The sequence below is a fragment of the Protomyctophum parallelum genome, assembly GCF_964188405.1.
Source record: "Protomyctophum parallelum genome assembly, chromosome: 13".
NCBI lineage: Eukaryota > Metazoa > Chordata > Actinopteri > Myctophiformes > Myctophidae > Protomyctophum > Protomyctophum parallelum.
In genome coordinates, this window is record NC_139708.1 from 24,046,862 (window position 1) to 24,060,268 (window position 13,407).

General features: G+C 40.9%; 1 protein-coding gene across 7 annotated transcripts; it reads left to right on the top strand.

Moving 5' to 3' along the window:
• The first annotated feature begins 39 nt into the window (after positions 1 to 39).
• ubtf (upstream binding transcription factor) lies at positions 40 to 12,781 on the top strand. 7 transcript variants are annotated; one of them, XM_083780135.1, is made up of 21 exons: positions 40 to 4,121; positions 4,394 to 4,467; positions 4,563 to 4,735; positions 4,877 to 4,966; positions 5,127 to 5,282; positions 5,382 to 5,446; positions 5,568 to 5,694; positions 5,811 to 5,921; positions 6,544 to 6,677; positions 6,789 to 6,930; positions 7,020 to 7,061; positions 7,311 to 7,421; positions 7,587 to 7,742; positions 8,328 to 8,471; positions 9,006 to 9,116; positions 9,209 to 9,297; positions 9,593 to 9,782; positions 9,882 to 9,929; positions 10,066 to 10,131; positions 10,251 to 10,364; positions 10,457 to 12,781. In XM_083780135.1, the coding sequence occupies exons 2-21, from the start codon at positions 4,431 to 4,433 to the stop codon at positions 10,553 to 10,555; spliced, it is 2,205 nt and encodes a 734-aa protein (XP_083636261.1). In that variant the 5' UTR covers positions 40 to 4,121; positions 4,394 to 4,430; the 3' UTR covers positions 10,556 to 12,781. The 7 variants fall into 7 exon arrangements, with proteins under 7 accessions (XP_083636261.1, XP_083636267.1, XP_083636262.1 ...); XM_083780141.1 differs by having other exon boundaries at positions 4,883 to 4,966; XM_083780136.1 differs by having other exon boundaries at positions 40 to 3,890.
• The last annotated feature ends 626 nt before the right edge of the window (positions 12,782 to 13,407 follow it).

A 13,407-nucleotide genomic window follows, 5' to 3' on the forward strand; every position in this document is an offset into this window, starting at 1 on the left:
GTTTGGGGGGCGGACACCGTCCTAAAGTCGGCTCTTCTGTGCTACTGAAAATGTATGACGAGCCGAAATCATTTCGGCACTACAGCGCCGAAGCAGCGGTAAAATAAGAGTATGAATCGGCCCTTACTCACTACTCAGGGACTTAGAATTCATTTTATTGTAGTACCAACAGCTCTAAAAGAAGCCTATTATGTGCCTTACTACCTTTCCCTTATTTTACTATTTAAATTGTATGTTAATGCAAATGGGAATGCATGTTAAAATGATTTGTATTCTGAAACGCAGTGCTGTTTTCCATTAAGGTCTCGGGTACAGTGGTTGAATATATATTTTAGCTTGAGAATGTGTAGCAATATTGCAAAATTGTTGTCCTACCAATGTTATATCAGTCTAATCATATCTGTACTTAGGGTGATACACAGTAGTTTTATTTAATTTCTAAGATGCATAGATGATGCATAATAATGGGACCATCACACCAATCTTTCCCTTGTACTTTTTCCTCACAGTCTCACGATTACGAATTGTGTCATTTATTGTGTTGTGCTATTGTTCATTGAAAGAAGCTAACCATTCATTTTATTTAGCTGTTCAGTTAGCATATGGATAGTTTGTACATAAGGTTGAGGTATGCTTACTTCTGCTTCTGAATGAGAATTTATTTGCCACATTTTTTTTAGACCTTTATTAATCCTGTGGAAATTCAATTTAAGCTTCACTCAGCTGATGGCTGCTCAGATGGTCATGATGAGCGCTCTGAGCCTCTGGGGAAGTTCAGCTGTTAAGGGGTTACGTGTCTTGCTCACTTATGGGACACAGGTGGATGCGAGGCCTTCTGATTTTCAGCTGGCCTCACTACCAACTAAGCTACTTAACTACGGCCAGTCCAAATCTAATCGAAGTGTAATTTTAGTTATTAATGATTGTAAAGGTGGAGAGAACCGTATTAGGGACACGATCATAGTTTGGCTTAATACATTTTATTAATATTATGGTGAGGAAACTTTTGTGTAATTGTGGCATTTGTCTCATCTATTGTATATTTGTGTGCTTGGAACACTGTACATTTTGATTTTCACTTTAATTAAAAAAAAATACATATATACAATTTCTCCCGTGTGGATTATTTAAAACAAACTCTCATACTAAGGTCACAGCATCTTTTCAGCCATCAGTGATGAGGTTCAGTTGCTGGACCACTGAAAACGCTACCACTGCACTGATACTGAAAACATGAGTGCTCATTGGAAAGTCATTTGTTTTCGATGAATCCGGCTGTCTGGATTGGATGGCTGAGTTACGCCCACAAACAGACAAGGTGGAGTTTGAAAGAAAAACATGCAGCAGGGTAAAAACCGTAAAATGAAGCTGTCAAACTGCCGCTTAGAATTCGGTAAAAGGTTAGGTTAATGCTATCTGAAAAGGCATGGATAGATACGCTTATGTAAAACAGTTCTTAATATTGATGACAAAAACTGACTGAGTTAAAAATATTAACTTTTTTTCTCCAATTAAATGTTAATGTTTTAATTTAAATGTATATATCAAACTATATTCAAACATCCAAAATGATAACAAAGCGTCCCAATAAAATCATCGGACCGTACGTTCAACTTCTACTTTATGCAGCTAAATACAATCTAAGTGCCATCAGATCGGTGGAGCGATCGTGCTGGACCGAGAAATTGCGGAAAAATAACAGCCCTTCGCGCTGGTCCAGAAACGTGAGGCAGCTGAGCTGGAGAGAGATCGAAAACGTGGACGTCTGTCTCCGCTTAGAGAAATGGTTGGATCGAGAGAGCTGCGCGTTGACTGGAGGGAGAAAGCAAGTGAGATGGAGGCGGGGGGAAGTTCCATCTCTGCGGGGACTGGAGCGCTTGTGCCCTGGACCGACAGCGCAGTGCTGGCTAACGTTCAACCCACCCCTTCTTCCACAACGAGACTGACTCACGCTGAGACAGGTAAGCGACACAACCGACTCGTTTCGTCGTACAACTGCGCGATAAATAATCCAATACAAGGCACATTCACTCAAACAATATAAGCGACCGAGTCTTTGTTGTTATTTGTTATGATGATTCCAAAAGCGCCCGTGTGTGTGCCTTGTGTGCTGGCAAAAATACACTGACTGCTGTAGGGCACAGGCGAGGTCGCCATACCCGAATTTCTTGTCCTCTACAGCGGGTAAGAAGCTGGGGTCAATTGCCAGCGAGAATAAGGTATTTTTTTCCTCCAAAAATCCACTCTCCTTGGATTTCGCATTTCACCCCCACCACCATAATTTGACTACCAGTGCAATAACCGGGCTATTCCGTGCAAAGAATAGCCTGTGCTTTCCGCGCCGAGACCTCCATGCGGCTATTGTCGGAACAGCCAGCCGCCTCGCTGGTTAGCCATCAGGGATCACGGTTTAATATCTCACCGTACAGACGAGCGCCCCTCTCTCGCCTGACTAACTCAGAACCACCAACGCCAAGCCTCGAGAACCCGCCTTCTGTTTCTGCTTGTGCTCTTGGATCGAGTCAGGGGAGGTTGCAACGCCCTGGCTTTACTTTTAAGCCCGTTTCTCGGGTGCTGTGCGTGCAGTGCGCCATTGGACCTTGTCACGGTAGGTCTCCTTGTAGACTCGCTCTGTGAGGCGTCAGCATGGCGGATCTAGAACATCTAGAACCGTCTCAGCAGCAGCCAGGATGGCTACTACTCGCATTCTCGGATATGCCGTTTAATTTCTAACAAAAGAACGAGAACCAGCTAACATCTAGGTTTGGAACTGACGTTAGAACATCGCGAATTTGACATTTATTGCAAACTAACGTTTAATTCAGATTTTCACGTGAGTTTGTTTGAAATTATTTCATATTTCATTCTTTCTTCCTGCGCCTCCACAAGCCCCGAGTCTCCTCTGCTCGGTTGCTTATTTCGAACATACTCAATTTCTAATATATAATTTGTCCACAAACTACAGAAGGCCGTATTAATATAAGCGAACGCTTTTTTTGGCTAATTGTTAATTTAACGTTATTTTGGTTTGCAGGAAGCTAAAGCATTCTCCACGGTTTTTCACGCGGAAACAAGGGGTGAATGTTAATTTCAGGGGCGTTCAAGATGTCCCTTTTAATTATACACATTTGTAAATATAACTATCGGTATATTCTGACTACATTCAGTGTAATATATGCATTAAGGCGTCAGGCGATAAGTAGTTCGCTCGCTTCGGTTCGAGAACCTGCTTGCCCTTGGCTGTGGTAGCTTATTGCTCAAAACGCCACTGTTTATCACCAGAATCTTGTAATATTCGCAAATTGAAGTGAGAGTAATAATAACTACGACCTAAAGCTTCTATTTAGTCATGTAAGTTGTTTGAGCGACAATTTCGACAATGTTGGTTCGAATGTAGTGAAAGCCAGGCATCAAGGACGGGGTGAACAACAAGCAGCCGCCATCATGGAAGTAGAACTCGGCTACGCCTCGCTGAAGAATGCACAGTGTTTTCACATTAAAGTAAAACATTCTAATGCCAGCCAATTCGTACTAGTAAAACTGTCTGCAGTTCTTGTATAGTATAGGGGTTTATTAACTGTGATCGAATGTTCCCTCGCTCCGACCTGGAGTAAAAAAACCTCCGGGCTAGAGATTCATGGCGGAGCAAGATCCCGTGTTTGGTGCCTCGTCGGTAGTGAGGCTGCATTTGGTGGTGATGTTCCCTGTGTGCACCATTCCCCCTCGACGGAGACCGAAAGCAGATCCCCGTCCATGGTCAGCTGGTCGCCTACAGCTGCCTGCAGTCCATGAACGATCGCTTCCTTCTTCCTATCCGTGGAACCTCCCCACCACCGCTCCGAGAAAAGACTCCATTACCGAGCGCACGACACACGAAAATGGTCGCTCTCGTACGTGCAGGAGACTTTGTTGTGGAATAATAATACGCCACATTCCAGCTGACAAATTGGTCGACGAGGCGCTTGCGAAGTGCTAGTTGAAGCCCTCTGCAGTGTTATTTGAGATTTGAAGCCGTCACAAGCAATAGCCTATGTCTCACGATGGAGCGTAAACGTTTAGGGGCGGTGTAATGAACATAAACCATTATGTCGAGGCACATTTTAATGCCATGAGTTGAAAAGGTCGGAGATTTTTCATCGCTGATGATGTACTGTACTTAAACTGGTTACTAATAATACGTAAAATAAAACTATAGGCCTATATATATTATAATATATAGACAATGACATGCATACACACACAAAGTCGTTGTCTGACTAGTGTTTAGTAGTCGAATTCAGTGCTGTAGTGATTAAAGAGAGTAGACATTATAACTCGCTATTTATTTACACATATGACAGTATGATTACTTAATGTATTAATGTACACGTTTTTTGTTATTTTCACCCAAAAGGTATAGAGCCAGATTACAGTACACTTACAATTTACAAATGAATGGAGCAATGGAGACACCTGCTCAAGAACAAGGTGGAGTAGGCTATATTTAAATGTGTTCATTTTTGCATTCAATGTGATTTCATGTTTTAGTATTTTCTAATGTTGTGTGCTCTACATTGTCTCAGTATGGGTACAGGATGACCTCTTAAAACTCCTGGAGGCTATGAAGATGGCCCTTCCCCAGAAGGACTTGACCAAATACAAGACATCTGAGTCACACCTAGACTGGGGAAAGGTGGCGTTCGAGTCCTTCTCAGCAGAGATGTGCAAGCAGAAGTGGACCGAGTTGTCCAAAGAGGTAAGCCTAGCTGAGCCTGATTAATACAGAGCGGATGGTAAATAAATGGCATTTAACTTGATGTCATAAATGAGTTGTTTTGAGATAAATAAATAAAAAAAGTTTGCGCTACTGAATATTTCTGATGTTCTCTGTCATGAGAAACAGATACGGAAATTCCGGACACTAACCGAGCTGATTTTTGATGCCCAGGACTACATCAAAAACCCTTACAAAGGCAAGAAACTAAAGGTAATGTCCATGATTCAATAGATGCCAAATGTTACGGTTCACAATCGTAATACAAAAATAATATATCAGTCCTAATACAAAACAACATTAATGGATAACAAACAGTTCTTCCTTGTTTTATCTTTGTGTAACTCTGCATTTTGCTTTTTGCAATAATCAGAAGCACCCAGATTTCCCCAAAAAGCCCTTGACCCCATACTTCCGGTTCTTCATGGAAAAGAGAGCCAAGTATGCCAAGTTACACCCTGAGATGAGCAACCTGGACCTCACCAAGATCCTTTCTAAGAAATATAGAGAGCTCCCTGATAAGAAGAAGGTGAATAAAAGGGACCGTGGGATTAAAGCAAGAATAGTATCATGAGCTGAATTGATCAGTTTTGACATCATACTACTTTTTTTCCTTGCCTGTTTTTAGAAAAAATATGTGGAAGACTTCTTGAGAGACAAAGAAACATTTGTGGAGAGCATGCTAAAGTTCAGGTAAGGTCCTGTTATGTAAAGTATTAGTGATATGAGCATCTTATTTGTCAGTCATCAAAATCAATCAGTCAATGCTTGTTAAGTGGTCGAGTACATCGAATGATGTGTTATTTGAATGTAGGGAACTGCACCCTGATCTCATGGAGAGCATGACCAAGAAAGGTTCAAATGCACCAGAGAAGCCCAAGACACCACAGCAGCTGTGGTACAACCATGAAAAGAAGAATGTCCTCAAAACACGTCCAGATGTAAGTGAAGAGGAGGACCGGAGAGGGGCATTTACGGCATGCTTGACACTAAACATATTCTTATATGCGAGAGTTGTATGACTTTTATTTATCTTTTTTTTAATGTCTGATACTAGGCAACCACCAAAGACATTAAAGACAGTCTTGGGAAACAGTGGACACAGTTGACTGACAAAAAGAGACTCAAATGGATCGGCAAATCCCTGGAGCAGCATAAAGAGTATGAGGTGAGTGTGATGAAGTGTGACACATGTCACACGTGGTCCACCAGACTGTGTGGACTGTTGTCAATGTTCCCCCTAATGTTCACTCGTAACAAATGTTTTCTACCATCACGGTGAGTGGACAGTTTGAAAACGGCGATCCCGTTGTGTACATAATGTTTGTCTGGCTGGTTTCGTTTTGTCCAATGCAATTACGCGAAACACCGTGGCTGCGCCTGCTGTAGGCTACTACCAAAACAAACACATTGTACTTTTGCGATGCACATGGAAAGCGACTGAAATAATAATTAAACACATTGACTGTTGTGCTGACATTCTAAATCTAAACAACACTCTGGAGAACTGTCTCTGCCTCTGTGAAGAATGAAAAAGTGATTTATTCTATTGAAATAGTGAATCTAATCTCGGCATCTCCGTGCCCATTTAAGAAGCAGCAACTAAAGACTTGTGACTTCTTGTGAAGCACTTTTTTGATACCGCTTTGGAAAGGAATTCAAATCCAGTGTTATTTAACCCTGAGAATGTACAAATGTTACTTTGTAACCCGATTGGCTTACATTTGTACACTCATCATCATGGTTAAGGATTTTACTGTGTACTTAACAGGGCTTGTGTTGTATTTTAGGGGACTATGCAGGGTTACATCCAGCAACATCCAGAGCTGAACATGACCAAGGAGGACATAATAAAATCCACCTTGACCAAAGCAGAAAGGCAACTGAAGGACAAGTCTGATGGCCGACCTGACAAACCACCTCCGTGAGTAATTACAATATGGGTTACACTTACTTGCATGCATCTGTATTCTATGACTATTGCACAAAAGACGGATATGTGACCCTGATGTCGTGTGTGTGTGTCCGTTTTCAGAAACGGCTACTCGATGTTCTGCGCGGAGCTTATGTCCAGCATGAAAGACGTGCCCAGCACAGAGCGCATGGTCATGTGCAGCCAGCGATGGAAGCTGCTGAAGCAGAATGAGAAGGATGCCTACCAGAAACGCTGTGAACAGGTGAGTTCCTACAATATTAGACAAGATTCATGACACAGATGTGAAAGATATGCCCAATTTGTCTTCATATTCTTAACTTTGTTTTTCAGAGAAAGAAAGATTATGAAATTGAGATGAACAGATTTCTCTGCGTAAGTTAAATGTTTTGTTTACCTTTACCATCTTGTGGTTGAGTGACACAAACAATTGTGTGTGTGTGTGTGTGTGTGGGGGGGGGGGGGGGGGGGGACAGACAGACGGACATAAAATACAAATTTGAGAATGGGTCATTGAGAATGGGTATTCCTCTTAAGTATTTTCTTAAAATGGGGAAATAAGTCAGTTGTTCGCATTTTACTGTTTGCTTATGTTGCATACTGTGCGTATACTGTATATTGCAGAGCTTATCGGAGGAAGAGCAGCAGCGAGTTTTAGGTGAGCAGAAGATGGCAGGCTTTAAGAAGGGCGGTGCAAGCAATGCTGCCTCGAAAAAGAAAGCCTCCAAAGCAAAGGTAAGAATCCATGTTACCACAATTACCCAGTCTTACATTTATGATTAATAGCATAGTGCATCAAGCTCAAACACATGATTAACTATTTGTTCGACAGTAAAAGCTGTACGTCTGAGCATCACAGAATCCCTCCATGAATATTATTATACACTCCACAATCTGTAGGCAACCCCAGAGAAGCCCAAAAGGCCCATCTCAGCCATGTTCATCTTCTCTGAGGAGAAGCGTCCCAAACTGCATCAGGAGCGACCAGAGCTGTCCGACAGTGAACTTACAAGACTGCTGGCACGCATGTACAACGAGCTTTCAGAAAAGAAGAAGGTACATCACGCAAAATTCATACAAGAGTCAGCTGAGAGTGCAATGAGGGAAGGGGTTGAGCAATAGGCAGCACCATAGACATATATAAAGGCTAGATGGCTCAAGTCGGGAGTCTCTGACGTAGTTCACCTGGCGGCCATCTTGCTTCGGGGCTACCGTACAGTATGTTAAATGGCAGCTCATAAAAAAATATCTTAACTCGCTAAAATCTTGACGGATTTACAAACGGGTTGGTTTAATACAAGCATTATCAACATGGCTATGATTTAGGATGCTTATCGGCTTAATATCATTTTTTCTCTTATGAACGTCATATAAATGCAGTCATGCAGATGTCTCATGTTTATTAAAAAAAAAAACGTTGAGTTATGCTGCCCCGAATTAAGATGGCCGCCACGTCGCTCTCCAGGAGGGCGGGTGAGCCATCTAGCTTTCTTATATATATACTGTATCTATGGGCATGCTATCACAAAGTATACATGTGCATTAGAATATAGCTCAACCATATAACATAGTTTTGTTCTCGGCAAGTTATGGTCATTTTCACTTTCACAAGGTTATTTCATTGTGGTCTTTCTCTCTTAGGAGAAGTATAAGCGGCTAGAAACTGTCCTGAAAGCAGAGTCTATGAAGAAGGACAAGGATGATCGCAGTCTGCCAGACACACCAAAGACTGCACAGGACATCTGGCAGCAGAGTGTCATTGGGGACTACCTGGCAAGATTTAAGGTATAGGCGTGTATGGCTGTTTAAAATAATGTTTGATGTTTTGTTCCCTAATTTAATAATAATAAACTTTATAGAGCACCTTTCATGACATACAGAAAAATTCAGCGCAAAGTGCTTTACAGAACAAATAAAGAGAATAAGTGCATAATAATATATTATTTTTAAGCATTAAATGCTTTAAAAATGGCTGTATGTTTACAATGTTACCAAAAAGGACAACACTAAAATTGATAAACAAACAGGAAAGGAAGTCTTAATGGGCCATACCACTGGTGTGTTTTAGCCCATTGACTACTGGTCTAATGGACTGATGGTTGACAGTAATTTTGAATGTAATGGGAGTTGTAGTCATTGGGCTAAACATGCAATACCAATCATGACATGGTCTTTTAAACTGCTGCTGACTCTGACATTTTTACCCTGGAACCTTTCATGAGACAGAGTGATTTTGGACTCCTGGTATATAAAATGACAGCATAACTAAATTATAAATGATCACAATAACGTATGATATCCAAACCTCTGCTTTGCTAGACCGACCGACCCAAGGCACAGAAAGCTATGGAATCTACCTGGAACACCATGGAGAAAAAAGAGAAGATCATGTGGATCAAGAAGGCAGCAGAAGACCAGAAAAGATTTGAGGTAAGAGTGCGTCTTGAGTTGAGCATACCACCACATATCCAACTGTCTAGACTGAGATTTGACTGCTCACCCTTTTTTGTCCCCCAACAAAGAGAGAGCTGAGTGAGATGCGTTCTCCTGCTGCTGCCATAGCCTCGGGGAAGAAAATGAAGTTTGAAGGAGAGCCCAAGAAACCGCCATCGTAAGTTAGTCACAGCTGCCACGGTCCTTTTTTTGAGGGCCTATAAAAAGCTATAGTGTAGATTCTGTCTGAACACAAACATTAAATGCCATTGACAATGAATGGAGAATTTACATCATATGTGTCTGAGCAAATCGGCTGGGTATGTATGTTGGTGTCACCATTCTTGATGATGTATGTCAATGATTAGAGCGCCCCTCACTTCACACGGGTGTGATTTCTTTCTTTTTTACTCACAATTTCGTCAAAGCTGGGACTAATATATAGGGCGCCAATTTTGTTTTTCTTCCTATAGAAATGGATACCAGAAGTTTTCTCAAGAGATGCTATCAAATGGTGAGCTGAACCACCTCCCAATGAAAGAGCGGATGACTGAGATCGGTGGCCGCTGGCAGAAGTTAGCGCAGAAGGAGAAGGACCGCTACAAGAAGATAGCAGAGGAGAAGCAGAGACAGTACAAAGTACTGCTGGAACAGTGGCTGGCGGTAAGCATTCAGTGTATGGGATATTTCTGTAATCTAGTTTGTTTTTTGTTAAGAAAAATAAATAAATCTGATCGCACCGGTTTTACTATGCTTCCACAGAGCCTGTCCTCACAAGAGAGAAATACTTACAAAGAGTATAATTCACAAGTAAGTTATCTCATTCTGTTCAGTGCCTTCATGTACATAGTACACACAGGAGCAATATTATGTTCTTTTGCCTTCTTTCTCTCTCACTTAATGTGATTTGTGTGTGTGTGTGTGTGTGTGTGTGTGTGTGTGTTAGAAAAGAAAGTGTACAGCAAAACCGGGAGGCACAGCTGCTAAAATTAAGGCCAAGGCCAAGAAGTCGGTAAGTTTTGACTTGCACCCTAGGTCATATACATAAATGGCATGGATTCTGCTCCTATACTGCATATGTGAGCAATAGTAGAACCTAAATATTCATACTTACATACTCTGTTCTTACAGGAATCGGAGGATGAAGAGGAGGAGGACGATGAAGAGGAGGAAAGAGAGAAGGCTTCCTCTGACGGAGAATCGTCTAGTGAAGAAGATGATGATGACGATGACGATGATGACGACGTGAGTGCTGTTAAACTTCCCCAAATTTCTGAAAACACAACAAAAACATGCATTGTTTTATCAAAAATAATTCATGGTTAATCTGCCTGTAGAATGAAGAGGAGGATGAGGCGGAAGACAAGGAGAACAAGTCAGAGGACAGCAGCAGTGGGTCAAGTTCAGCTGAGTCGTCGGACTCTGATTCAGACTAAAACTGGGCAGGCTCCTGTCCCAAAAGAGACTGAGCAGCGCTGAGCCAAGAGTCCAGGGAGCTCTGCCACTGTGCCAACCCTGCTTTCCTCCCACCACCAGAGGGAGCCCCTCCATCGCCTCGTCCATTTCACACTCGTCCACTTTTCAATCTTTTTTTCTTTTCCAATGTATTTATGAGAAGGACTCTTCCCATTTGTATTGCATTTGTTTCAATACATCTTTAACAATAGCCAACTCAAAGCTCTGGACATTGATGTCCTACTGAAGAGAGCATCCTTCTATTGCATGTATGGTGACGTCGGGGGGGGCCTACAGTTCTACAGTTAGCTTCAATCTTGAGTTAAATGTCAATGGGTTAGAGTTTTAATATTTGCGGCTATAGATTTCCCATTTTTCCGTGTAAGTGAAAGACCGGTCCACGGGGGAGTGAACAGGCTTCGTAGAGCAGAGCCAAAGAATCCATTTGCATGGTGGATCGCTTTGTGGTGGGGGAGGGGGGTGTGGGAAACAAAAAAATTGCACTCTTCAGAATGTCTCTTTTAATCTTTTTTTTCCTTTTTTTCAAAACTTGCTCCCATCTTTTGTCAATGAATATGATGTAGATTTTATCATTTTGGTTCTTAAAGAGGTGGTATTTTCAGGAAAAATCAAGCCATTATGAATGTCTTTTTGTTGCTGGAAACTTTTTGAGAACTTTACTACTACCCCACATTTTCAAGTATATGATGTATTACCAGTTCCAAATTCCAATGTCATAGACAGCTGTCAAATATGAAAGTCAATAGAATTGTCTCCTGACCTAATACATAGAAATGTGTACAACAATTTCTGGAGATATTTAGATTAACTTTGTTTATATCGAAACAATTCTATTTCATTTAGAACATTTTTGACGGTTCACCCTGGCCTGTGACAGTGTAATGCCTAAGTCATACTCCGTCATGGCTGTGTATAAATCAGGCTTAATAAGTGCTTATTTTGGAACCGGTGCAGTTAGTTGTGTGTAACTTGTTTTTTTTTGTTTTGTTTTTTACTTAAATGATTTTAAAAATATGTTGTACAGTTGTTTCCTTTCCCACTGAACCATTTATTGATTTACAGTTGATTTGATGAAAGTGTTTATGCTTTGTGTTAAGATCCATTTGCTATTGCTTATGGGTTTTAAATTTGTGAATGGTTCGTTATTTTTCTAAATACGACTAAGAAATGAACTGTAATCCAACTGATTTGAGTTTGCGTATCCCAAAAAGGTGTGCACTTCCATGTAAACCTTGGTGTGTGTGTGTGTGTGTTTGTTTGTCAGTGTGTGTGTGTGTGCATGCAGCACGTACAGTGCTTGTGTGCATTCATGCACAAACATGTATATGAGTGTATGTGTGTTGCTTTGCTTTAATGTGTGATGTTGTGTTGTGTGATATGACAGCTATGTGAGGATGTGCCTGCGTGGGGACAGCATGGTCCCGTCATCACACCACCATCATCATGAATGTAGATATTGTTTGATCTTTTATTTTTCCCAAAGTTATTCAGTCATAATTATGCTCATGCTGTGCTTTTTGTATTGGTTGCTTGGATGTGAACAGATGACAAGCTATTTCATGTCTTTTGTGTCATTTTGTCTGGAAGACAGGTCAGCACATGGCAACTATCATTTGCAATAGTTTATTGTACTCAGTAAAATACTCTGTGTTAATTTGCCCATTTGTACCCTCAAGAGTTAAAGTAACACTCAGGATTTTACATTGTATTGGACTTGGAGTTGACCATTAACAATCTCATTGAAGCAAAACCAGCATGGGCTATTTGGGAGGGATTGCGAAAAGTGACTTGCATTTGTTTGATACTGGTGTTTGTAAAAGGATTTTGGAGTGAGTCACCAATGGAATTGGGGATAATATACTGGTGTAATTTTTGTAAATATTGCCTTGTTTTGTATTGAGTGGCTATTGTTTTGTTGTTGCTTTTATTTGGCAATCCCACATCAGTGATGTTTGAGGCCAGTGAGGCCTCACTTCACCGGGGAGAGAATCTTTGTTTCATTCTCCTGTTTTAGTTCTCATGTCAATCCACATATTGTTTATTTGTAGAAATATATAAGACAGCAAAGCTTTACAAGTTTGTACTGCTGATCATTTGAAATTTTTTGATGTTTTCTATAGCTGAGGGTGTTCTTATGTCCTTGCAATTTAAGTATTTGGGCAAATAAAATATGATCTTTAACGATATTCTGTGTTGGTGCAGTTAAAGCCGAGCAAGGTGATTCACCGATCATTAAATATAAGATATTTTCAAGTGATTATAATAATGTACACCTCCGCAATCCAGGTTCAACTAATCAATTGCTGATCAAAATGAACGAATAAATTAATTTGCGTTCATTTATTAAGTCTGTCTGAGCAGAACGAAACTTCGTCTGTGTGGCCTTCAGAGTTCAGACCCGGCTCACGATCTGCGTCAATACCATAGAAATAGATCAATCTTAAGTTACCGGTATTATTCAAAAGAAGCTATTACAGTATTATGGACATCGCACGCTGTCTTCACATTTATTGATTGGCTTGAGTTGGGGCAAAGAGATTCTAAAAAACTGACCCTGACCAAAGAGATTCTTTGGGCGCGTTCGGAAATAGCGCACTGTGCAATGCAAACTGCGAGTGATTGATTGATTGATTGATTGAAATATTTATTAACAGTTTGCAGAATTACAGTACATTTCAAGCACAAACTCAATACAAATACTGTTAAACTGTGAGTGGACGACCCAATTAAGCATTACACTTGTTTACAACAGGGTCCACCATGTTCAATTCATGAAAACATTTAGAGACGTACAAATAGACACTTCTATATA